Genomic DNA, 26,904 nt, shown 5'->3' with positions numbered 1-26,904 from the left:
AGATCACAATGTCGGTACTTGATTTTAAGGTGCTCTACAACTCCATTTAATGGTGAAGTGGCTCTCCAGCTGTTAAAGGTTGAGTACCACTGGTTTAGGCTATCAAAAAACATCCTGTTTCTTTTAAGATTTATTCTTAGGAATTTTTTTATAATGTAGCATTATAGCTTTATATTAAACCACAAAATACTGTCTAATAGTAAAGCTGTAGCCTAAAACCTACAAATAAAAAGGAAATTTAATCTTAAGGCAACAGTTCCATCCTTCACCTACTTCTTTAAGGTATTACAGGAATTTTATGGGGTTAGGCGAAATCCCTAATATTTCTTGTAATGTAGCTTATTCTGGTATTTAGTATTTTTTAATTAACTCCATTATTGTACTAAGTAAGAATTATCATGAGAGGCTGTTATGGCTCCTTATGAATCTCTTTGAAAAATTAAGAAGAGAATTTTCTGTGAGTAAGACTAGTAGTATGTTGAAAAATCAGACATCCTTATATGCAGAACTTATTTAGTAATAAGAATTCATTTAATTGTTGTGATAATCTTTCTTCCTTTTATTGGTAAGTGCTCTCACTGTTTTCTTTGTGAAGAGCTTGTTGAGCTCCTGGAGGAGTGACTTGAGGTTGAACTGCACATCACTTTACATTGTTGCATTTTAAGTAACAGCCTGTATTTTAATTAGTTCTGAAAATGCACAGAATGTTTTGAGCTGTTGTGGTCTAATGTATTCATCTTGTATCTAGCTCCTTTTAAAACTCCAGTTCATTGGCTTAATCAGAGATGTTATGATCCAGCATGTCATAGGGATGTTGGAGTTTAACTGTTAAACATTTAACCGATAAGGTGATGCTTATTGGTTAAAAGTATTGGTTAAACTCAGCCAACTCCTGGGAAAGAGGCTTCACTGTGCCGGGGTGCCCACTCTGCTCCCAGGGAGAGGCTGGCAGGCAAGAGCTGCCAGTTCCGCACAGAGGGAGGTGGCTTCGCTGTGTCAGCAAAGCCTCCTCCACAGGAGGTAGGCCGGCAGGGGCTAGCAACCCTGCTCCAGGGGAGGTGTTGCTGCTGGCTCTGCAGCATAAAGCTTAGCTTTATGCTGCAGAGCCAGCAGTATGTGTAACTCTCTAATTGGTTATTTCCTAGAGTTAATGGGGAGTTTTTGGTGTTTTAAAATGTGTACTATATTGTATAGGGCTTTTCATATTAATAACACTCTGCAAAGTAACCATCTAATCAAGTGTAATGTAGTTAATTAAAATAGGTATTTTATGTGAAGAATATAGAAAATAAGCTGTCATACAGTTCTTTGAAGTTTTTCTTCAAATATGGATCTTAGCCTGACTGCCGGGGATCTAAAATGCTGACATTTTTCTTTGGGTCAAATTTATTTCTTTGGTAATTTCTAGAAAATGTTCTCCTCTTCATGGAACAATCTGCAAAGTGGGGGGGAAAAATGATGTGTTTTAAAAGCTACCTTTAAGAACAAAAATTATCCAGAGAGGAATTAGTTGTATTAGTAGTTTTTAATCCGTATTAAGACAGATGTGAATGTACTTAGTAGAGACCGAAATGATTTTCTCTATTTAAAGGATTTGAGTTATATATTTTCCGTTTAAAGGATGAGCGAGACTGGAATTGTGGACTTTTGTCCTAAAAATTAATAGTTATTTCACTTGTTTTCTAGGTAGCAGAGACCAGGCCCCTTTGCTCACAAGATCTGGAGTTACAGGACTAGAAGTCACTTATGCTGTTGATGAGAGAGCTCTTTTCCAAGAAGTAGTGAATATTGTAAAAAGGTAGCACATCTGTGTGTTCTGCTTTTATTTTTCAGGCATGGTTCAGCAGAATTAGTTCTTGCAGCTCCTGCCAGTCTCTCAAATATTGATTGTTATTATTTTCCCCACAGAGGCTTATTTCTAGAATGGACAAGAATGGTGGTCTGTTGAATTAAAACATTTGTTTTTCTTTTCCTCTTAGATTGAGCATATAAAAAATAGCCCCTTAGCTGTATTAAAGCCCCAATCTAAACACTCCTATTAATAATCTTGTAAATTTTATAACCTTTCCTCTTAATACCAGAATCCATCATACACATGTCAATCTTGAACTCTCAGAATATTGTGCTGGGAACCATGGAAAACCCCAAAGTAGGAAGATATTTTTGGAGGTTCTATATGGCAAAATACTTTCCATACAGAAATGTACATGGGTAGATTAGCATAACTTGTGAAGCCTACTTTCCTTACCTATAAATGTGTCTTCTCTGAATGGGAATCCCTGCTCTATTAAAAGCTTGGAAAACTGCTGGGTTTTTCTCTTCCAAGTTTTGAATGCCTGTTTTACATCTCCCTCTTGTGGTGTAACATTGGAACTTCAGGCACATCTCTCTGCAAGGCCCTACTGCCAAAGCTGTGAAAGTCATGGTCAGAAGGAAAAATAAGCAAACTAAATCCTGAATCATCTGGCTGGAGTACATTCTGAAGACAAATTGTGTACTAGGCAGAGTACATTTGCAATTCTCTCTCTCTCCAACCAGAAAACCACTGAGGAGAATGAAATTGACTAACCTCATGAAGCCAGAATACAAAAAGAGTTGCTGAAAGCAACCAACATAGGGTGGGTCCTGACAGAGCAGCAGATACCTGTTTAGAGAAGACAAAATTACAGGTAAGGAAATTAATTTTTATGTTTAACTTTCTTGGAAATCTGGTGCTCCGTCTGCCTTGGGAAACCACTGGAAGTAGCAAGCAGAGGTTAAAAAAAGTCTCCTAAGAACTAGGAGGAGATTTAAAAGAAATCAAATGCCAGCATGTAAACAACATGTCAAAGATAACGCAACAGTTAGAAGTTTTGATTCATTCATGAAGAGCACACTACCAAATGGAGACTCAGCATTTGTATATCTGAAGGCATCATTGGATGAAGAAAGAATACCAGTTTTTTGCTGTACTTTGTGAAGGAATATGCCAACAACCATAATAGCTTGCCTAGCAAATCTCTTCATAAAAGGCTTTGGTTTTTTGCCCCACATGCTGCTAGTAGACTTGTGGGAGTTAGCAACTTAGCCTCAGAAATTGCGTTAGGTAACTTGCATTCCTCAAAGTATTCAGACTTAATCTGTAGATATAGAGAGAGGGGATTTTGATGTCTTACACTGTCCTTCTTAGTCTGTGTTCCCCTGTATAATATCAGTAGGGCATCAAACTTTATGTAGTATAGTTCTATGCAAATAGAATTTTATCACTTAGATACGTCCTTTGTGTGTATCTCCTTTGTCTTTCAGCATGTGTAGACTTTGGGTAGAAGCAGTGTAGGAATATTGATAAGATTAAATGGAAGTCAGGGAGGGGTTATAAGCAAAATCAGTGGCTAGGCTCAGAATTGCTGCTTTATTTGGGGGAAGTAAACATGCTTGAGAGGGAGTTTTATTGCTGAAATGATCACTGAAAGGAAGGTGAACTAAGATTATCAGAGAGGAGTTTCTCTTGGGACCCAAAAGAAGCTTTAGTGAGAACATTTAGTACTGGGAACATTTTCAAAATGTCTTCTGTGGCCCAAGTTAGTGGATTTTTTTTGCTGAGTGCACCACAAGCACCAAGTTCTGCTGTTGACCTGGAAAGACCAATTGATGAAGGACTTCTTGGATTTGAGGAGGAAATCAACCAGACCGTATTATAGGAAACATTACCCTTCAGGATCCAGGGACCAATTCTCAGAGATTCAAGACCTGGGTGAGAGAGAAGGCTTTTATGAATTCCTAAGAAGTTGATAAGATCTCTGGCTAGGATACTGACCTTTGAATTATTGTGTGGGGAATTATAGGTGTTTTGGATCAAAATAAAATAAACAGTATGACTGCACATTTTTTGTTGATTTTTCTGACTATTTCTGTAGAAGAGCATAACACTGGAGTCCTGACAACAGATGACAGCACATCTGTTCAGTAGGCTTGTGGGTTGCCACTGCTAGGAGCAAAATGTATTGTTTCCCTGGTGCACTGGACAACAAACAAATCTATTTATGGGAAGAGCTATCTCCAAACAATCAAAGATTTACTAATTCCGCTTCTACTCTCAGGTCCATCCCACATCAAATGAGCCTGCTGACTTATTTCTTGGACTTATTCCAGATGTATTTGACATTAAGGGACATATCCAGATCTTCCTGCTGCGGTAGAATCTTCCAGATCTTTGTTCAGGATTTTGCTTCTTGTTCTGTCTTGCTGATTCAGAATGAGCCATAGTGGTTTCATCATTTTCCATGTGGTTAGTTATAAACTCTGGAAGAACATAACAAAGGAAACTGACTGATATATTCCCCATTATTTGTAGATTCATGGATTGGTGCCAGGTTGGGACTCCTGTGGGTGGATAGAACCATTTGCTTTCTGTTGAATGCAAACCCCTACAATTTTCCCATCTCAACAATCTGTTGTTCATTATACCTATTGCTGTTGGATCTACTAATAATTTGCCTTGAACAAATGACCAGGGGTTCACTGGCAGTAGAGGGAGCTCAGCAATCTGTTGGTTGAGCTTGACAGTAGATCTATTTAATTAATTTTGTTAGTTCTATTACCTGATCAGAAAATTATGAAGGAGTGCAGGTGGAGCAGCACCCAAAAGACTAGCTGGAGATATTAATATGTTGAAACCTTAATTAATATGTTGAATTAATAGGGAAACCTATTAATATGTTGAATAAAAATAAATGAGAAAGTTTTTTAACTTTTAAATGTTTTAAACTAACATTTAAGTTTTTTTTCTTCCGGCAACACCACTAGACCAATGTTACTTTTGAAAAGTGGTCCCTAGAACTAGGAGCTCTTGTGATGGAATTTACAGCACTCTACAAATTCATCTCCAGTGTTGCTTTAGAAATTTCAGAAACTGTAGTGAACTGAAGCCTCATACAATTGCATCTATACCAATCATTTGTCCGTAGTGGTAGAGCTGCATACCTTCATTTCAGATTGTCCATCAAGATAATCATCAGTTGGGTAAATGCCTGTGGAGCAGGTGAAAAGCTGAAAAGCATTGATAATGGTAGTCCCTGATGGCAGAGCATTGACAAGATGGAGCATATTGACTTGTGAAGATATGTCTTCTTGACACCTATGATGAATAAGAAATACTGGATGTTTCTCAAAGCACAATCATAAAGCACAAGTGTTTCTATGCTAAAAATTCCCAGATATTCTGAAGACCCTCCCCCCCCCCCAAAGAAGTTGTCAAAATGTCTTCTGTTAGAACTGGGAGATTGTGCCAAAAGAGAGAGGTTTTGAGATACTATCTAGAATACCTTTGGGTTTCACAATGTCTTGTGACAAAGGAAATTAGAGAAAAATTAGTGGTGCTCAAAAATTGAGGATTTTTGTTCTTCTGATCTCAAGAACTCATCTGTCTGAAAGGAAACCACTTCATGTTCATAAAGAATTTCTTGAACATTCTGTCAAGGGGAAGGCAAACATGAGTCCACAGGGCCTTGTTGCCTTGGAGAGGATTCTCTCTGGCATAACACCTCCTTATTCCACTGTATCTTGGCCTTGATGGGATACAGTGGACAAAAGCACTGACAGTTCTGATATTATTGAAAGCTGTTGCAAAAGACCGAAGCATACTGTAGCATCTAAATGAAGATTTACTAGGCATAATTTTATCAAAATTTGATACATTTTTTCAGAATTTTTCTCTAGAAAATTGAGAAGTTTCACCTCGAAGGGTGCCCCTAGAAATGGTGTCTGTGCATTTGAGCTGCAGCCACCCTTTTCCTTCATGTTAAGGGTGTTACAGAAGAGTTTGTTTTAGCAAACATGTGTTTACTGCTAATTCCAGCTGTCCTGAAAGACTGGTGGAGCTTGATCTGCCTTGAGGCAAGTGGAAGACCCTCACAGCTAGGAATATATGCATGGCTTAACTCTTTATGGAGACAGTTAAAGGGGGGCACTTGGGAGGAAAGCAAACCAGCAAATCCTTCTTTTCGTTCTAAAAAGTTATTGAGATATTGAATAAAATGAGGATAGACATTCAGAAGATCCTGAAAGCGTCTCTGGGCAGACACACCCCGGGAAAATGAATTCCCAAAGAAACTGAAGAAGAAACTGCAGTGGGAGTTACTAAGGCCCTCCTTTGGAGTTCTAGGAGAAGTCTTGGATAGAAAGGGAACTCTCACATGGAACCAAAAATTCTCTCTTTGACCTGTCGTGGGTTGGCTGAGTGATGTGGAGATGATGAGGACATGGAAGTAAAATGTGCCAAGAAGCCAGTTATCAGCTATAAAAGTAGCTTCACCCCAACTTTGTACAAGATGTTCTACCAGCACAGAGAGGTGAGTGCAGAAACGCTAGGTTCTTTGGAGTTGCTGTTGGGACAGCTCAGCTTCTGCTGATATGAAGCCTCAGGATCTGCTGTTATGCTAACGGAATCCCTGTCTCACTCTATCGAATGGAGGTTAGTCTGCAGAGAAAAGAAGAAAACAGGAAAAGTGTACCTGAAAAGAGCTTGAGCTTTTGTCCAAGAACCCAAAAGTGGAAGACTGGGGAGAGCTGTGCCTGCAGTTCAATAGGCAACCCCCTAGAGGATGCTCTAAAGCAGGCTTCTAAATAAAATAAAGAGCTTCAGGGGATAGCTGAGTTAGTCTGTTACAGAAAAAAAGATGGTCTGGTAGCACTTTGTAGATGGTATCATGAGCTGTGCCCACGAAAGCTCATGATACCATCTACGTGTTTTGTTAGTCTATAAAATAAAATAAGGGAAGGCTAAAACTGCAAGGTATTTTGCCTCAATACTTGAAAAAGATGGAAGAACTTAAGTTTGCTAGGCCTGATTGAGCAGTGGAGTCCCACAAAAAAGTAAATGTTATGGGCCTCTTTGTTTCACATGTAAGGCAAATGCTTCCTCTCTGGTGCACTAAAGAGATCCCTAAATACAATGGAAAAGTTGTTGTTTTGCCACATAGAGGGGAAGGAGCAAGAGTTGGACAGTTTACACAGGAATGCATACTCCTCTTCATGACACAGAGCTAAGAGACTCAGGACTACAGTGAAAGAGCTTTGTTATCCAGCACTCATGGGGAATGGGGGTTTCCTGGTGAGTTGAATGTGCTCGCATTTATTGCTCTGCCCCTGCCTCCTACCATGGTGACCAATCCACACCCCCTTGGCCATTCAGAATATTATTCAGAACATTTGTTCTGAAAGCAAAGAGCTGGGTTGTCACTCTGGTTATGCCAAATAGGGAAGTACTGTGCGCTTGAAAGAAAGAACTAGCAAAGCTGGAGGAATGAGTAAGCAGACCATACCCATCCAACACACACATTCGCTCACTCAGGGCATTTTTGTTGTGTCCTCCTCCGAAGTGGCAGGCAGACAAACGGGCCAGCTGCCTGGGAGCCCTCTAGAAGATTTGGCTCCCAGTAGCTCGAGGCAGGCTAAAAGGGAAGGAGGTGCCTGCTGATGACATCAGCTGTCAGAAGCTCTGCAGTAGCCAGAGGCATCTGCCCATCCAGATGGATGCGTGAGAGTCAGGCATGCACACCTGAAGATGCGGCAGTATTGTGGCTGGGGACAATGGTGGTTAGCAAAGTTTTCCAGTTAAGAAAGCTTTCACTGAGCCAGGATCATGGGCAGAATCAGTGGATTTACTGCTACATGATATACCGGCCATCTGCCCCTCTTCTCTTTTTCCTCTCCCAGAGGGAGGAAGCAGGGAGTGGCTTCTGGGGGAAGATAATAAATATAATATACCAGGTTTTTCCATAGCAGACAATAATTCTTAGCATTTTTAAATCTTATCCACAGTGCTTTACGTGTAAATGATTGCAGAAATATTGAATTTACCAAATTTTCTTATTAGACTAGACATATGATATTGTATTTGTTTCTCATAAGCTCCAAAGCACCATTTCAGGAGGTGGTGAAGATTTAACATCAGATTGCAAGGAGGAAAAATCCCATACATCTGCCTTAAAAATAAAGTTCACAGAAATAACTTTTGGGATAGTAGCATCTTCCTCTAAAAATCTCCTCTTACTTCCCAGCTATATTTTTGTTGCCCTAAGATAATTGGAAGGAGTTCCCCAAAGCTTTCAGTTATACAGTTACTGTTCATCAAAGACTTTGTGGCTCTAGACAATTCCTTTTTCTGTCTGTATTGTAGGTCTGGCCTGCATTCTCTCCTCCACTTGCCTTGGATTAGCTGGAGGAAAATGAGCAGTCAGGGAAAACTTACACTACAGGTTGCATCTCCCAAAACCAAGACTCTCATCTGCCAGCATCCATGGTCCTACGGGACCATGAATGTTTCTGAACAAGAGACACCTGGGGCAGGAGGGCCAATAACTGAGAACCCCGGGCATGGCAAGCCTAGTGGTAGCAGGGCCAGAGCTTCAGCAGCCTAGTGGCAGTAGTGGAGCCATAGTAGCAGGACAGAGGCAGCCTGGCAACCCAGTTGGCACCAGGGCAGCTCATGCATGCTGGTCCGTTAGCAGGGCTATGCCACAGCAGCCCAATCGGGGCTGCGTGCTGACTTGGCAACAGGGGCATTGCCACAGCAGCCCAGCAGGGAAAACCCGTCAGAGGCCTTGCCAGTGGAGCCAGGGCTACGGCAACCCAGCTGGAGTCGCAGCAGGCTGGCAGTTCAATTGGGGCTGCATGCCAGCCAGCAGCAGGGCTGGTGCTGCTGTGGCAACCCGGCTTGTACCAGGGAAGCTGAGTCAGGGCCACATGCCACCCAGCAGCAGGGCTGGTGCCATGGCAGTGGGGCCAGGGCTGCATGTTCAGCTGCTCTGTCAGTGGGGCTGAGGCAGCTGTGTCACCCAGCTGGCAGCGGAGCCAAAGGAGCAAGGAGGGGCAGCAGTCTGAGGAGACTGGTGGCAGGGGACCTACCCTGGTCCAGCAAATTCCCTCATCTGGGACCGCCCAGGTCCTGAGGGTGCTGAACCAGAGAAGTCCAAACTGTAAAAAGAAAAAACGACTAAACTGTTTACTGAAATGAAATGAAACGTTCGCTATATAATAAGAAGAAAGAGGAGATGACATACCAGCGAAAGTAGTACAGAGTAACCTTTTCTGGCTAGAGAGAAAAACAATCTTATTTTTTCCCTCTACCTCAAGGATGATTGGATTGTTACTAATATTGCATTTTTAAATCCTGACTGTAGAAATACAACTCACCCTTGCAAAAGGGTTGGCAATAGCATGATTTCCCCCTTCTTATTTTGCCAGTGAAATCAGTCAACAGCTTCCAGTTGCTATAACTTGTTAGTTTGTAGCAAGTGCAAAAACTGACACTAACACTGTGTGTCTTACTCAGATTTTTTCACTAGTGAGGAAGACAGTGAGGGCTTTTTAAAAACTGAAACTACAAGACAAAATCTCACAAACTAGTGAGGGAGTGGGATGAAAAAGGTAGTAGGATGTAAAACTGAGGAATTAAAGCATGAGGTATGGATGACACTTTTTCTCAGTTATTTTCTTTGTAAATGTGATGAAAAGTGATGGGAAATTGTCTTCAGCATCATAGCCAGCATTTTTATCTCGATTAGTAATCAAAGGAATTGCTTGACTACTTTCCCAAAGAGCAGTAGGTAGGGATGCCTCTGCCAAAGAAAGGAATTTTCTGTTCCCAGGAATGGCTAAGGTGCAATGAATATGAGCTTGACAGAGTAATGACACACATTGAGGCAGATTCCAAAAATATCTACTCTGATTGAAAAAACTGGTAAATTTTTCAAACATAATTTGTCACCCAGGACACTATCATACTGATTGTACACACAATCTCTTGAAAGGTAAACAGAATCTAGACTCTTAAATATTAGCAGAGGAAGTAAAGAAGAGTATATCAGAATTTCACAAACTATTCAGCTCTGCTAGAGATGTAGAAAATATTTCTACCACTTAACCTGTGTAAGTAAAAGAAAAAAGGTTATGATTTTATAACAGGTCCATTGGCATTCCATCATTTTTTTTGCACTAGAAGTCATGCTGAAGGAGGGGAGATGATAGTGATCCCTACAGCTAGGTTACCTAACACTTTGTTATAAAGGATTTTCCTTGAAAAATTCAGTCATCAGCTCTTTGCAGCAGATCTTTGAAATGTGGAAGGGTGAACCCTCAGGATAAATGTCTTTTATTTCTCCCCTTAACACCATTGAGCTTTTACTAAGATATAAACTGCTTAAAAGTCACTGTTTTTCCTCTCCTCACCCATAAACCTCAGGAAAATTTTGGAAACTACCAGAATAATATCTAAACATAAACATTCAACAAAAGAGCTGCTGCTCTGCAGAAGCCATATCTGTACTCCTGAGACCTTCCTGCACAGTTGTTGCAGGAGGAAAGAAAGGAAAGAGAAGTGGACTTGTACCTTTAACCTCTCCTGAGACTCAACACTTGGCCCCAGTGGTCCAATGCACTTGTTTGAGGATGCACATGGCATTTCCTGAAAATCAGTCATTCACGTTTGGCTCTGCCTGTGAAACTTGCCTTTATCATAAATAACATAAGGTAATTTGGGTGAAAGATGTAGGCTTTTCCAGTGTGGACAACATGATACCAGTTTTAAAATATGAAAATAAATGTAATGAATTGCCTTCCATTCCTTCAAAGAAACTTATTAAATGGAGTAACCAATTCTCATATTGAGAATCCTACTGCTGAGATGCCAGAATTAATGTGAAAATTGGTCATTCTGTAACATTGAATTTATCATCATTGAAGACCATCAAATAAATCTCCACCCCCGCCCCCTCACACACACATGCACACTCACACTTACATAGAAAATATTTACCACTTTGGAAATGATCATTACATTTTCCAAAGCAACCAATGGTGTTAGCATTTTTATCACATGATTCTGTTGCCATAAGGAACTCCATGCAAGCTTCATCCATTAGGCTCAGCAGAAGTTGCAAGTAAATTTATTTTCTTACCATTCATGTCAAGCCAACCATCACAATTCAAAAAGAGATCAGAATTCAGTGCTAAAAGATCTTTGCTTAACTGTGAGAGCGCCTCAAATTTAAAACAAGAATAAAACTTAAAATAAATTGTATCAAAATCAAATGATTGCCACCACTGCACAGAAGGAGGTAGGGGATGTCACACATTTTACAAATCTAGCATGTTTAGGATATTTCAAGTAGAACTTGTACTATTTGCGTAACAACCCAACTAAAATGATAAATGCAAAGCTAATCAGTTTAGATGTTACCTCAGACTAATCACTTCAAAGGGATTTGCAGTAACTTTCTGAAGTATCCCACTGTTCTTCATAACTGAAGTAAAAACGAGACTTGGCTCACCATTCATATGAAACAAAATATTTGTATTTGCAAATTGAGGGAGCTTAGAAAGAAAAAAGCCAGTGGTTGTGTGAACACAAGAAGTAAAAGCACTCACATGGTGAAGTAACTCACTTCTGTAGGTTTTTTTTTCTTTTTTGGGATGCTTGTTTTCAGGGCTTGACAAACCCCGGCGAGAGCCACTCGCCAGCCCTGCAGTTGCGCGAAGCACTGGTGAATGGGGTGCTCGGAGCGACCAGCTGAAATCCACTCGCCACGAGCGAATAGATTCAGCAGTTTGTTGAGCCCTGCTTGTTTCCATATTTCAGTTTTGACAACACATAGAAATTTATCTGAGTTGATAGTTATGAAGCCTTCCAATATAAAGTTTTATTAAAAACGATCTCTGATTAATTATTATAGAATACAAGACAATAAGAGTGAAGCTCTGGTAACTACCAAGTGTACAAGGACTTTTAATAGCTCCAATGTTTTCTCCTACAGAACTAAAGATTTGTGAGAGGAGATAAAGGCAGTAGTTATAGGAGAATAAGCTCCACTTTGCACATGGGGAAACAGGTACGGAATGGTTAAAAGACTTGCCTAAGTTTACACAAGAAGCTTGTAGCAAAGCCTAGAATAGAACTCTGATCTCCTGAGATCTAGTCTTTTTTTTTTTTTAGCTGCAAAAGTACCCTTTTCTCCTTTACTCCGATTACCAAAATTTTAGACCAATTCAGGATTAATTTCCTCTCAAGGAAGCAATGTAGAAGCACTTTGCCATAGTAATTTCTTTATACTCTGTGAGACTGCTCACAACAGGTTTGTTGACATTACTGGACCACAACTTAATTTTTATATGGCTTGTCCCACAAGTCAAATTCCGCTCAATAGAATATTGCGTACCACAAAACCGGTGAGATCTATAATTTTTTTTTTAATTTAAAAAATAATCCCTAAGGTTCGCAATTGCTTTGACAATAATATTGCTTATGATAAAATATATTTTACTTATTAAAGTGCCAGGATTTGTGTGTGTGTTCAGTGAAGGACCAGACCAAGCTTTCATTGAAATCAGTGGCATTTTTGTTGTTGACTTCAGCATGAGTAGGTTCAAACCCATAGTTGTCACGCTGTCCCACAAAAAATGGATTAATATTATGAAGCTTATTTTCTTTTTCCCTTTTTTAGATATGACCCAGACATTATGTTAGGATATGAAGTACAAATGCACTCCTGGGGTTACCTCTTACAGAGGGCTGCTGCGCTAAATGTTGATTTATGCCAGATGATCTCTCGTGTACCAGGTAGGTTAAACTATAATACAGCCCCTGCTGATATCATTAGGTAAAAGTAAAAGGTAATATGCTTTTTGGGGGGGAGTAGGGGTTGCTATCTGCTATTATGCAGGTACATAGATGCAACCACAAAAGTTTAAAAAATTGGAAGTAAGGGTTTTCTTCAGTGATGGTTTTATTTATTTTATTTTTTATTTTGATGAGTTTTTGCCCCAAAGTTGGGGGGAATTGAGGAAATATGTATGCAGATGAAGTGCCTCCTGTAAACCATTCATCTGTGTGTATTTGTCTGTGTCTGCAGTGTTCTGTGTCCTCTAGTGTTTGCATAACCCTCTGGCCTAGATTCTGAATCCATCTATTCTTTCTTTTCTCTCATCCCGTGTTCCCTTCTTTTCTCTCATCCCGTGTTCCATGTTGCTCTCTCTTCTTTGCTGCCAAAGTCCACAGTGGTCTGTGCTCTTCCCACAAGGACCTAATTCTTCTACTCCATTGAGGGGAGAGCTGGCAAGTATCCTCTGCCTCATTCCATGTACTCCAGGCCCATGGATTCTTTCTTCCCTTTCCTATAAATTCAACTAGTAACTGGAAAGCTGGATTCTCTGTGTGCTTGCTCATGTCCATTCATGTTACGGTGTGTGAAGTTTTTTCCTCAGTAGTATCTGTAGGAGACTGACCCTAGCACCACCTGGAATGGTGCCCGTATGGAGCAGTATACGAGATGCCGCTGGTTCCCTCCACCCTCCGTTCCTTCTTACCACTAGTGATGATATGGAAATTCTGTTGTAAATATTTAGAATTAGTACCCTTAATGTGTTTTAAGAGTTTTGTGTCCCAGAATGGGACTTAGCCTTGGAATGGGGCATGCCTCACTTCACAGGGTTTAAGAACTTCAACCAGTGTAAAAACCCTGTGCCAGTTTGTTACCCTCATGAAAAGTTGTTTATGGTGCTTAAGGGAATCTCATGTCAGCAACAGGTGTTGTGCTTATAAGAGCTTTAAGTCTTGCACTAAGAAAGAGGGGACATCAGGCTTGAAAGGTCTCCTTATATCAGTGGTCTCCAACCTTTTTAAGCACAAGATCACTTTTTGAATGTCAGTCCATGATCTACCTCAAACCCAGTTACCCTTGCCTTGCCCCTTTTCCCAAGTCCTGTCTGTGTGCCACTCCTTTGCCAAGGCCCCACCCTCCTCACTTTGTGAAGATGGGGTACAAGGGAGGGGGACAGGATGATATCAGCGCCCCCCTACCTCTGTCTCCCCCACTCTGTACAACAAGCAGGAGGCTCCTGGCAGGAGCACCAGGGCAGTGGGGGCTGGAGCAGCTGAAATGCTAGCTCTTGATAGCCTCCCAGCCAAACTTGTCAGGATCACCTGTCAGAGGCTCCATGATCTACCAGTAGATCCTGATGTACTGGTTGGTGACCACTACCTTATATAGTCGGTGCTCATACTGACACCAGAGCAGCTGTGATTGAGCTTCACGCACAGTACTGGGACTTTGTTTCAGAGTGCCCTGCCAGTACCATCATCGGAGAGGCAAAAAGTAGTCATTTGGGAGAGGTTGATTTCTTGCCCACAAAGGCAAAGAGAGGTCAGGAGGCAAGCCTCAACCCATGAAGAGGAGTTCATCTCCTCCAAGTGGCAGCCGGGTCCCAGCTTCAGTTGAGTAGGTTTTAGTCTTCTGTGGGACATGCCTGCCACTCCAGACAGTGGCTCAGGAGTCTAGCTCCTTGGAGATGCCGTTGACCCTCAAGGCACTGTAGGTGGCACAGGATGTCCTGTCCCTTCCAATGCATCCCACACTGGTGATGGCAGCACCCAAGTCAGGGGTAAGCCTGCACTTGGACCACCCCATTGGTCCCCACCTATGTGGCTCCACTCTCCTCCTCAGAGAACAACCTGTCAGCACTTGCACATTCTGAAATACTGTGCTGTGGGTGTAGAGCTGCTGACTAGTCAGAGCCCTTATTTCCAAATTCCAGACATTGCTCTGTGAGTTTGAAGTGTCGGTCTCTGGCAAGGTGGTGGTGGTGTAGACCTTTAGTATAAGGAGCATTGTAGCGGCTACCTGTCAGTTTAGCACCAACCCTACAAAAAATCTCTATCAGGACACTCAGTACTGATTTCTGCCCTATTGATGCAGGTTGTTATGCCAGTGTCACGGCTCAACATCAAAGCCTTGGTTGCATTCCCACTCTTCTGTACAGCACCTGTCAAAAAGCATTCAGTATCAATTAGTGGGGTGCCATTGCAAATCTGCTGAATTGCTGTTGCCATTCCCCGAGTTTTCTGCATGGTGGGTCATCACCCACATAGAGATCCCAGTTGGTGGTTGGTCTTGTTACAAGCTTGATCTGTGGAGCCTTCACTTCCAGGCCTGGGTGTCTGACCAGTAATTCCTGAAGGAGAACTGACATCCTCCATCCATGACCCGGGTCCTCCTGGCAGCACTGGCAGGATTCTTGGGGCCCCAGGGCCATTGGCTTGTTCCATGGCTTCTCTGCAACTCTTGGGAATTTATGCATCTGTTCCTGGGACTCAAGATGTGCCAATAGGCTCTGACAAGCCTTTGACTATAGCCTCCCATCTGTCAGACATGAAGGCCTCCATATCAGGGTCCCCTCTCCCCCAGATGCTTTGAACAGAGGAAAAATGCTTGACCAAGAAGGTCACTGAGGCAATGATGCCTGCCATACTATCACCCTTCTCATCCTCTGAGAGTCTATTGTGGACCTCCCTCATACAGTCCCTCAGGACAACACCAAAGCTGACTAGGAGCTATTAGGAGAGTAGCCTTGAACTTGGGTCTAGTAATTGAAGAGCTAGAGGAGTCCTCAGATCCCCTCTTCAGTATCTTCTGCTTGGTGGCTGACAGGGTTATGCTGACAGAACATGAAGGGTAACTAAGATCACCAAAGCTCTCTGACAGACTCCTTCATCACTGCCCCCAATCTCCAAGTGGAAGGAGTGTACAAATACTGATGGGTGATCACTCGTTGCTGAGTATGATCATCTTCCATGGGAGTTGTGGACCCTCAGGTGGCTGATAAAGCTGATCTTTGAACCACGAGTATAAATACTATGTGCCCCCAAGTGGGTATGAATATCTATATATCCACCCTGCCCTGAACTTGTTAGTGGTATCTGCAGTCAACCAGCAGGAAAGGCATGGGCTACTCCCAAAAACAGAGTAAGAGATTGTACCTTTTAGGGAGAAAGGTTGATTCATTAGTGAGGCCACAGTTAACGGTAGTGAATCATCAGGCCCTCTTGTGTGGGTACTGTTTTGTCATTTGGCAACCTCTCTCAGATTCCCTCTCAGAAGATCCCAGAAAAGAGGTCCAAGCCATCCTGGAAGAAGCACAAGGAATCATGGCACTGCAGGTCACCTCAGATGTGGCTGATTCTGCAGTGGGGACCATGGCCTTGGCCATAACACAGAGAGAGTTGGTATGACTGCAGTCCTCAGGCTTGTTGTTGGAGGTCCAGAAGTGTGTCCAGGATATTCCCTTCCATGCCCATGCTCTGTCTGCAAAGAAAAGGGATGATAAATTACATGGGCTTAGGGACTTCTGCACTGTAGTCATGACCCTAGGTCTTTATGTTCCAGGGCAGCAGAGGAAGTGGTTTAACCTATAGCCTTTTCACCAGCAGCATAGTGAGCCAGGATCCCTTCCAAAAGAAGGCCAAGGGCTACAAGCACTGTCAAGGCCAGCAGCCCTTGACCTCGATGTAGGTCAGTTCTGCTCACCCCAGCAACAATCAAAGCATGCATTATGGAGGAGTGCCCAAGAGTGACATTCCGTCTGCTGTCCTGGATCCTGTCCCCCTCCATTTTTCCTACCATCTTTTTTTCTATAATCTCAGACCGCAGGAACCTCAATACAGTGGTGCAGGGCTAGGCCTTCCAGTTTTTTTACTTCTTCCACTTTGCCTTCCCTCCCTCTACCACTTCAGGGACCGCTTCACAAGAGTCAACTGCAATAGGAGGACAAGGGGGTTCTACTCCCATTATTTTCTAATCCCAAAGAGGGCCTAAAACCCATCCTGGACCTGTGAGACCTCAATAGGTACCTCACGGGGTACAAGTACAGCATGATCTCTCTGGTCATTATCATCATCTCCCTGGATCCAGAGACTGGTATTCTGCCCTCTGCGTGAAGGCCACATACTTCAATATAACAATCTTTTGATGTCACAGATGATTTCTCTTTACCTTGAGATTCTCTTCACATTGAGATTAACACACTATCGATTCATGGTACTCCCCCTGGCTCTGGTAATGGCACTGAGAGTGTTTTTGCAATGCATGTCAATAGTGGCAGCTTATCTCAGGCATCAGGGTATCCTGATTTCCCCATACCATAACGACTAGCTGGTCGAGGATCACTTCAGGTCCAGAATGCTGTTACATTGCTAGTGGCCATGTTCAGGGGTCTCAGTCTATTGATAACATTGATTTGTCTTTATTAGTCTCCATACAAAGGATAAAATGTATTGGGTCAGTCCTCACCTCCATCAGGGTGAAGGCTTTTCTGCCACATGACCAGTTCTAGAGTATGAGAGACTTCATCGCTGGAGTCTCATATTTTCTCTCATGATGGCCAGCAGGTATTTAGGACCTTTGGGCCATATGACAACATGCATATACATCGTCTGCCATGTGAGACTTCTGATGTGACTCCTCCAGCAATCGCTGGCTATGGTCTATGCCCCATCCATTTGCACAAGATCATTGCAATTCTCCTAAGGATACTGACCGCGTTGCAGTGGTGGCTAGCCCTTTGCGGTCTTCCTTCCATGGCTATCCAATTGAGTGGTTTGCATGTTGATGGAGAACATGGCCTCATTGTTTCACATCAGCAGTTAGGTGGGAGCTCACTTGTTGGCCCTTTATCAGGAGGCACTCGGTTTATAGGATTTCTGCGTCCAGCGTGCAATCTGCCAGGTATAAAGAATTCATTGGCTGATCTACTCAGCAGGTCCGTCTTCTCACACCATGAGTGATTAATCACTCTATTCGGAAGTGGTCCAGATGTTCTTCCAAAGGCTGTAAACTCCCCTAATTAGACCTGTTCACCACCAGGAGAAACAGAAAATGTCATCAATTTTGCTCCTTACAGAGCTGTGGCAAGAATGCTCTCTGATATCTTCTCCTGCCCTGGTTGGGAGATCTAATGTACGTGTTCCCACTGATCCCACTTGTCAGCAGTGTCCTGTCAAAAATCAAAACAGACAAGGCTTGAGTCATTATGATACAATATTAGTTTGGCATGCTGTTGGATCTGGCAGTAGACCCCCTCTGGCTGCTGCCTCATCACCTGGACCTTCTCTCCCAAGACCGCTGTCACCACTGTAGCCTAACCTTGCCTCCCTCCAACCTCACAGCATGGATACTGTATGGTTGAACCTGGAGGAGCAAGCCTGTTCCCAGGAGGTGCAGCAGGCCCTTTTGGGAAGGAGTAAACCCTCCACTACAGCATCTCTGCAGTCCATCCTAGATTATCTGCTTCTTTTAAAAAAAAACAGGTGTGTCCCTCTCTTCTATCAAGGTTCATTTAGCTTTCATCTCGGCTTTTCGTCTACTGATCTAGGGTGCATTTGTTTTCTTGCGTGACATGTCAGTCAAGCTCCTGATGAGCATTGAAAGGCTCTTCCCTCCCATTAGGGATCCTGTCCTCGGGACAGGACTTCAACCTGGGTTTCTCCAGGTTCGCAAGTCCAACCTTCGGACTCTTGTTCCCTTTCACATCTATCACGGAAAGTTGCTTTCCCTGTGGCAGTGATGTCAGCCAGACGAGTGTCAACAATTAAAGGCCTGACCTGGGAACCACTGTGTACAGTCTTCTACATGGACATGGTACAGTTACAACCACATGTCCCCTTCCTGCCAAAGGTGATGTCTTCCTTCAATATTAACCAGGACCTCTTCCTCCCAGTGTTCTGTCCTGAGTGGCTGAACACCCTGGACATCCATCATGCCTTGTCATTTTGCCCGGAATGTAACCAAGCCCTTTCTTAGGTTGACGCAGCTCTTCATAACACCAGGCAGGATGAAGGGCCTCCCAGTCTTTTCTCAGAGGATCTCCAACTGGATCACTTCCTGCATCTGGGTCTGTTATGAGATGGTACAGGTCCAAACACCACTTCTGGTGAAAGCCAAATCAACAAGAGTACAAGTGTCCTTGGCAGCTTTCTTGGCACATTGCCCCATCTAGGAGATTTGTGGAGCTGTGACATGGTCTTTGGTTCACCCTTTCATCAGACACTATGCCATCACTCAGCAAACCCAGAGATGATGCTGGGTTTGGCAGAGCTGTGTTACCAGCCTCATGCCAGGAACTCGTAACCGCCTCCATTGGTACTGCTTGGGAGTGGACATGAGCAGGCACTCGAAGAAGAAAAGACAGTATAGTGTTTCATGTTGAGATATTAAATTATGTATGATGTACTTTCAAAACATCCCTATAAACTTTGTGGGGTGGGGGAGGCCCAGAACTATGACCCTAGCAATATAGAGTAAAGAGAATGCTAGGGAAGACACATAGGCTATGTCTAGACTACATTCCTCTTTCGAAAGAGCAGTATAAATTAGGCAAATCGAAAGTGCAAATGAAGCACGGATTTAAATATCCCGCGCTTCATTTGCATATTCACATCCGAGTTTTTTTAAAAAAGGGTTTTTTGAAAGTGGAAGCACAGTCTAGATGCGTTTCTTTCTAAAAAAAAAAAAAAAAAAAAAACCACCTATTTTTCGAAAGATCCTGGGGGGTGGGGTGTGTGTGTGTGTGTGTGTGTGTGTTGCTGTAGCCATGTCTGTCTTCAGATATTAGGGAGACAAGATGGGTAAGGTAGTATCTTGAATGATCCCTGAGAATATGTACTTACTACTTATACTAACCTATTTGTTTGAGCTTGTATTTAGTATTGGCACACTGAGTATCTTTCCCAGACATCAGGGAAAGCTTTTCTCTCACCCCAGCAGAAGTGAATACGAATTTTACCTCACCCAGCTTGCCTTTCTCTCCAGGATAGATTGATGACTAAAGTATCAAGAATAAAATACTTTTCCATATGACTTTGCAATATTTCTTCCTATTTTCTTCTCCCCCCTCCCCTTTGTACCAACAAAGTCTTATGCCTCCTTCCTCATTTTTATAGTGCAGAATCAAATGCAAAATAACATTTCAGCAACTCTGATCCAATATATTTCCCTTATTAAAGACTTGCAGTGAACAGTTCAATAAAACTAGACCAAACGGTATTCTCAAACGAGCATACATACCACAGAAAATATGAAAGGGGGCATGAAATTTTTTAAAGATTTTGGGAGGTTTACTAATTAAAAATTTATTTATATATTTTTTCTCATTACTCATTATATAATATAAAATTTACCTATATACACTCAGGTTTTGAATACCAGTTCTGCCACTATATTAGTATTCAAGTATACACATTTTAAATACATTTACACTGCTTTCCTAGGAAGCTCCTAGAATCTCAGAGAAATAACTGGCAATAATATTGACAAAATAAAGTTATCTAAATGTATCCTCTTTTCATGTCATTAGATGATAAGAAAGAGAACAGATTTGCAGCAGAGCAAGACGAATATGGGTCAGATACAATGAGTGAAATAAATATTGTTGGACGAATTATCCTAAATCTTTGGAGAATGATGAGGAATGAGGTAAAGTAAAAGTTTACTATTAAAAAAAATAGATTTTTAGTCATTTTTAATTGTGAACTTTTAAGGAATCTTCTGTTGACAAATGTTATGAAGGGACTTGTACAGTAGTATGTGTTTATTTCCATGTAAAGCTGTTGTACAACTTATTCCTTTGTAGATAAACAATTTTTTTTCAGAAACAGCTGTATAATTGGATTTGAAAGATTGAAAGGATACTGTTTCAGTATTTTACATTTCTTTGAAGTCCCTTGCCTTTTTGATTTTCAGTAATGTTTTAAATACTGTTTCTATTTACTTCTTTGTGTCCAAGATGTATCTTAAGAACAGCTTAACTGTTCCTAGCAAAATAGCTAGTGTGATACTTTTTTTTTATAAGAAATATTTTAAGTTTACAGAACTGTTTTGAGCTATCATACTTCATCACTGTTTTGCTATTTTACATTTAACCTTCTCGTTATGTCTCTCTTGTAACCTCACTTATGGGCAAGTTCTAGTTTGGTAATTGCAGTCCATTTCTCATTTGTACTTTCATTGCAGAAATAAATATATTCTTCTATTTCTGTCATGAACAGTTTTGATATTGTATGGACTGTTACAACATTTTCTAGGATTTTATGTAGAGAGTAGTGATAACAAATTTCTTTTTCTAGTTTATAAATCTATTGTTAAAGTTTGTGAAGCACTTTAGGAGTCTTCAGAAAGGAAGACATTATATAAATATAAGATCATTATAAAAATATGTCTCGTCTGTTTTTCTAGGTGACTCTAACTAACTACACGTTTGAAAATGTGGGTTTTCATGTTCTTCATCAGCGTTTTCCTCTGTTTACCTCTCGAGTTTTGTCTGATTGGTTTGACAACAAGATAGATATCTACAGGTAATAAATGATCTGATGATCCATTACAATTAGAATATTTTGAAGCAAACTTGCAGGCTTGGTGTTGTATGGCTTCCCTATATTGTTATAACAGTGGTGTCCAACTAGTTCTGAAGCAGCAGTATGAGAAAACAACTCCAGGAAAAGACAAGATTGTGAGTTGCAGATTTGAGATACATGAATTGTCATGTTGTGCTGTATAGAGTGTTTAATTTAGCATATAGTGTTTATCAAATAACTTCCAGTGAGCTACCCCTGTTAACCAGAGTGCATTCTTGTGATGTTATCTAGTGTACAATCTGGACCATAAAACAACAGTGTTCCTTTAATTCTGTAGCCTGGGGTGCCTTTTATGCCGCTTGGCTGTCAGAACATCCGCTTGGCTGTCAGAACATCCACTTGCCATCTGCTCACATAGCCTTGAGCATACAAATTCACCCCCCAGCTAAATACATGAGTGCTCTGACCACTCACTCATGAATTATACATAAGGACCATATTCTTAGTCCCAGCCTTGTTTTCCAGAAAAGTGTATCTTGTATTGTCCAGCACGTTACTGAACAATGCAAGCCCATAGTCCATCATTTCATCAAAGGGAAATGACATATGCATCAGCCTTGTTATCCCAAATGGAGTTTCCTATGCACTCTGGTTAGGATAAAGCAATGAAATACGTTTATTAATTATAGAAATAATTTAAGTGATTACAAGTGATGATACATAAAAATCAGGATTGGTTATAAAAGAAAATAGTAAAATGCAAGTTAGTACCTAACTTAAGAAGAAGCTAAATGAACTTTAAAAAAAAGCTTCAGAGGGGTAGCCGAGTTAGTCTGTAACTAGAAAAACTTAAAAAACAATGTATAGTCTAGTAGCATCTTAAAGACTAACAAAACATTTAGATGGTATCATGAGTTTTCATTGGTACAACTCACTTCTTCAGATGACGGGAGTATATAAAATATAAATCCAAGAATAAATAAGGGAGTTGGGGAGGAAGGAAAGAAGTCGGGGGGGGGGAGGGAGAGGGAAGGAAAGAAAAGACAGTGAATAGATTAAACTTAAAAAACAAAAAAGGTCTGGTAGCTCTTTATACACTAACAAAACATGTAGATGGTATCACGAGCTTTCATGGGCACAGCCTACTTTTTCAAATGGCTGGAGTTACGAGTTTAGGATGTGCAGACCCAAAATAAATAGGGGAGAAGAGAAAGGGGGGAAGGAAAAAGAGAAGCGGGAGGGAAGGAAAATATCAAAGGGAAAAACAAGTAGGCAGAACTGGTGCTTATAAGCACCTGAAGATTGGATAGTTAAAAGGAAGCAGATAAGGATCAAAGGGAGTTAACACAAGAATCCACACAGAGAGTTGTTGGCACCTTCATTGAATGTTAAGTTGGTAATGTCCCAGCCATCCATTGTCCTGATTGAGATGATGATCAGAGTAAGAATTGAATTTGTGGATGAATTGTAATTCCAGTGCCTCTCTGTATTTGACTAGTAGAACTTATTTGTGACAAGACAGCCACCTGGGGATCTTTTAAAGAGTTATTAGGTAGATTGAAGTATTCCTCAACAGGTTTCTGTGTTTCCTTTATGTATATCTGATTTATGTCCATTGATTCTTTCCCATAGGGACTGTCCAGTTTGTCCAATATATATAGCTGTGGGGCATTGCTGGCATTTGATGGCATAGATTGGTGGTCACCAATCAGTAGATCGGGATCTACTGGTAGATCTTGGAGCCTCTGACAGGTGATCCTGACTGGTTTGGCCAAAAGGCTATCAAGTGCCAGCACTTCAACCCTCCCCCCACTGCTGCCCATGTCCTGCCCTTTGCCTTGGAGCTGCCCCTCCTCCTGGGAAGCCTCCTGCTTTCTATGCAGAGCAGGGGAGAGAGAGGAGGAATGCTGATGTTAAGATGCCCCCTCCTACTGTCTATCCTCCCACTCTCTATCCTTTCTCCACAAAGCATAGAGGGGACACAACAGGACTTGGGATAGAGTTTGCTGGCTGCTTTAGGGAGTGGTCCATAGCCAGGGGTGAGCCTGCCTTAGTCCCACTGCACCACTAACCAGGAGCCACCTGAAGCAAGCAGTGCCCAGCTGGAGCCCACAGCCCAAACTCCTATCCGAGTCATGAACTCCCTCTTACACCCCAAGCCCTGAGCATCTCTGTATCCAAACACCATCTCTCGAGAGGAGGCAAATGAAGACATTCGAAATTGCAAATGAAGCCGGGATTTAAATATCCTGCACTTCATTTGCATATTCGTGTTATGGTGCTATTTCAAAATAACAGATGCAGTTATTTCGAGAGAAAACCCTTCTCTCAAAATAACCCTTATTCCTCATACAATGAGGTTTACCAGTTATTTCGAGAGAAGGGTTTTCTCTCCAAGTAACCGCATCTTAACAGCGTCTGTTATTTCAGAATAGTGCTATTTCAAAATAGTGCCATAACACGAATATGCAAATGAAGCGTGGGATGTTTAAATCCCAGCTTCATTTGCAATTTCAAATGTCTTAATTTGCATCCCTCTCTTGAAAGAGGGTGCAAGTGTAGACATACTCTTAGAGAAGAAACAGGCGACCCAGGAGTGGATGGGGTAAAAGGAACTGCTTTATTGCCTACAAACGTTTACCTTGGACATTCCACATGATGTCGGCGTGGCAACAACCTGGTACCAGTTACACCCTTTTTTCTATTTGAGTATGTTAATTCACATGTTTATCTCTACTTTTCCTAAAGCCCTATTTAGTAATGTCATCTCCCATAAAATGAATATTAATAACCAAATAATGAATACAATTATACCCACCCCTAATTACTATTTATATAATTTCTAATTGAATCAGCATTTTCTTATACTACAAACTAACAGGTTACAGAGATTACAAGGAATTTAACCCTGAAAATATTTTATACAGCGCCAATAAGGATAAGCAAAAGACACAACAAAGTAGAGCAGTTGCATGCTTATCTATTTTTCTAGGCTGCAAAAACAAAAAGAAAAAGCATGTTTAAAGGTAATGCTGTGGCTGAACCCTGAACCACTAATGCAAAAGGCCATTTCAAACCTATTAATTTTTACACACCCCAACATTAATGTAAACAGCTAATAATTCTTCTTTGAATTGTGTCTCAATGAGTACTCCACTTCAGGTATGCATCAGCTCTCAAGCCTTTGATTTGAGGTTTTTATTTATCAGTGTCCAATCAGCCTGCATACTCGCTCTGTTCTTTCTAATGTCCTGTATGGAGGCCATAAAGGGGTGTCCATGAAAACCTTCTTGTTTCTTTTCAATCACCTCAGCTTGAGACAGAGTGCTAGTATGTCCACCTGGAACATGTGTTGGCTTTTCTAATATTTCTGTTGTTAAGATTGTTTTTATAGTGAGTAAGAGGCTTGTTTTACTCCTCTTTCCTCTTGGAGAGACTTTTTCTCCCTACCAGGTTTCAAACACTACCCTTCCTGTCAAGATGCTACATCTATCAGTGACTGCCACTTGTAAGTGAATCTGTTACTTGGGGGTGTCCCATATCTCCAAAAAGTGCAACTTCTGCCTGGCCCTCAATTCAAGGGCAAGGAAAAAACAGGGATATTAAACGCAGACTGCTAAGGATGTAATGTTCCTTTCATCTAGTTTCTGAATCAGCTGAGGATACTCAGCACCATACATCTGTCTGCATTCAGAGCCAACCTAGCTCACCACATGCTTCTCCTAAGAAGGAGAAGACTTAGGAGTTTTCAAGTAATGAAAAGAAGAGTGTAGACCAGGGGTGTCCAAACTTTTTTCAAAGAGGGCCAGATTTGATGAAGTGAACATGTGTGAGGGCCGATCATTTTGCCTGACATTCTTTGAACCATTAAAATTAAATGCAAATTAACTATTTTATGCAAAGTTTATTGCAGACGGCATACTTTTCATTTAGTCACATGGATGACAAATCTAAACAGGTGTTAAATCATTCTGCCTTTCATATCTGAAGGCCAGATGAAAAAAAAATCCAGGAAGCTGAAATATATGTCAGGAACATTGTAAAGTACATTACATATTATTGGTAATAAAGGTTGTCTGTCAACTTTTAAGTTAAAAAATATGAACAGGAACATAACACCAAGTATACATGTTGTGTCCAAATATATTTATAACTGATTTAGACCAACTGACATTAACTGAGATTTTACAATGTATTCATCTCAATACATATGGATTCGTTGGGGGCCATAAAAGATAGATATTGCCAAATTACCTGTGGGGCCGTATTAAACCAGAACACGGGCCGCAATTGGCCCGCGGGCCGGACTTTGGACATGCCTGGTGTAGACTGTCAACTTAAAGGACTAAAAAAAAAAATCTCTGAGACCTTGACCTCTTGACTCAATACCATTAAGTTAAAAAAAAACCCTCCTTCTCTGGTACTGGCAATGCTGTGAAGTAAGGAGAGAGACAGCTCACATAGGGCTTTGACGCCTTCTACCGGTATGGAGGGCAAGCATGACGTTGAGGACTGGCACTATCAAGTTCAGCCCAGCAATAAGTACCTATGCATTCAGTCCATCCATTGGTCCCAGTCATACAGCACTGAGCAAGCAATGGTGCCAGATGTCATCATTAGTACTGACAGCTTCAAGAATCTCAGGCAGATAAGGAGGCCACCTCTCAAACACCTATTTCATCTTCCACTCCAGATCAGGTGGTTTTACCTCTACTATCATCCATGGCCAGTGATTTTTGGAAATTTCAAGACTTCGTAAAGAGAGTTGCTGACACTCTTCAAATTCCTCTCAAAGAGGTCAACGATTCACAATTCACACTATTGGATATGGAAGCAACACTTCTTGGATGGTGTTACTTAGATCTGACTAAGATATTATGGCAGACACCTGCCGCTATTCCACCCACACATAAATGGAACGATGAGAAGTATTATGCCCCCTAAGAATTCTGACATTTTATTCTCCCAACCCGCACCTAACTCCATGGTTGGTTGAAGTGGGTGAGTGGGGTAGTAAGCACATTAAGTCTACCCCATATGTCTAGAATTCATCAGCAACCCTGCAATTCAGGATCACAAATCATCCAGCTGTAATGTTACAAATTCTTGTAGATTTATTGACCGTGCCACAAGAATCTAGAGAGCAATTCCAGTCTGTCATCTCAGAGGCCTAATTGGTAACCAGAACTGGTTTTGAAGTATCCTTAGATGCTGCAGACAGTGCTGCCTGATTAAGCACAGCGGTTTCCGAGAGACAAACAGAACACCATGGATAACTTTCCCTTCTTCTATGGTTAATAACTGTTCTCAGAAAGTCACAGGGGAGTCCTTGACCACTCTAAATGACAGTAGGGCTACTTTACAGTCCCTGGGAAATACACTTACAAATAAGAAGAGGTTTAGTGGGTTACAGATTGCCCAATGATCATATCCTGCTCAATTTGCTGGGCTCCAAAGATCTACCAAGTATCAATTTCAAAGAAAGATGGCCCACCATGCTTCTCTCCACAGCCTCACAGCCATCTTTGAAGTAACAATTTTGATGGATTGGTTAAGGGTTTGAATTTTCTTGCATTTCTGGATTTACAGCTTTGCCCATTAACCTATTTTTTGCACTTTGGAGACTACTTTGCCTATTTCCAAGATGCTTGGAAGAGGAAAACTACAGACAAGTGTGTTATAGAGGTCATAACATTGGGCTATACTATTCATTTTATGTCACTTCCACCCTTTCCATCACCCCTTCC

At 41.4% G+C, this 26,904-nt stretch overlaps 1 protein-coding gene across 2 annotated transcripts in view; it reads left to right on the top strand.

The window, feature by feature from the left end:
* Nucleotides 1-26,904, top strand: part of REV3L (REV3 like, DNA directed polymerase zeta catalytic subunit) — a 222,351-nt gene that overhangs the window by 152,088 nt on the left and 43,359 nt on the right. For both annotated transcript variants that reach the window (XM_075923987.1, XM_025184747.2), the window contains exons 18-21: nt 1,687-1,798; nt 12,480-12,595; nt 20,161-20,279; nt 21,039-21,157. In XM_075923987.1, coding sequence (XP_075780102.1) covers nt 1,687-1,798; nt 12,480-12,595; nt 20,161-20,279; nt 21,039-21,157 — 466 coding nt within the window. The remainder of the gene's footprint in view (nt 1-1,686; nt 1,799-12,479; nt 12,596-20,160; nt 20,280-21,038; nt 21,158-26,904) is intronic.

Source organism: Pelodiscus sinensis, chromosome 3, assembly GCF_049634645.1.
Source record: "Pelodiscus sinensis isolate JC-2024 chromosome 3, ASM4963464v1, whole genome shotgun sequence".
Lineage (NCBI taxonomy): Eukaryota > Metazoa > Chordata > Testudines > Trionychidae > Pelodiscus > Pelodiscus sinensis.
This window is presented reverse-complemented; position numbering and strand designations above follow the sequence as displayed.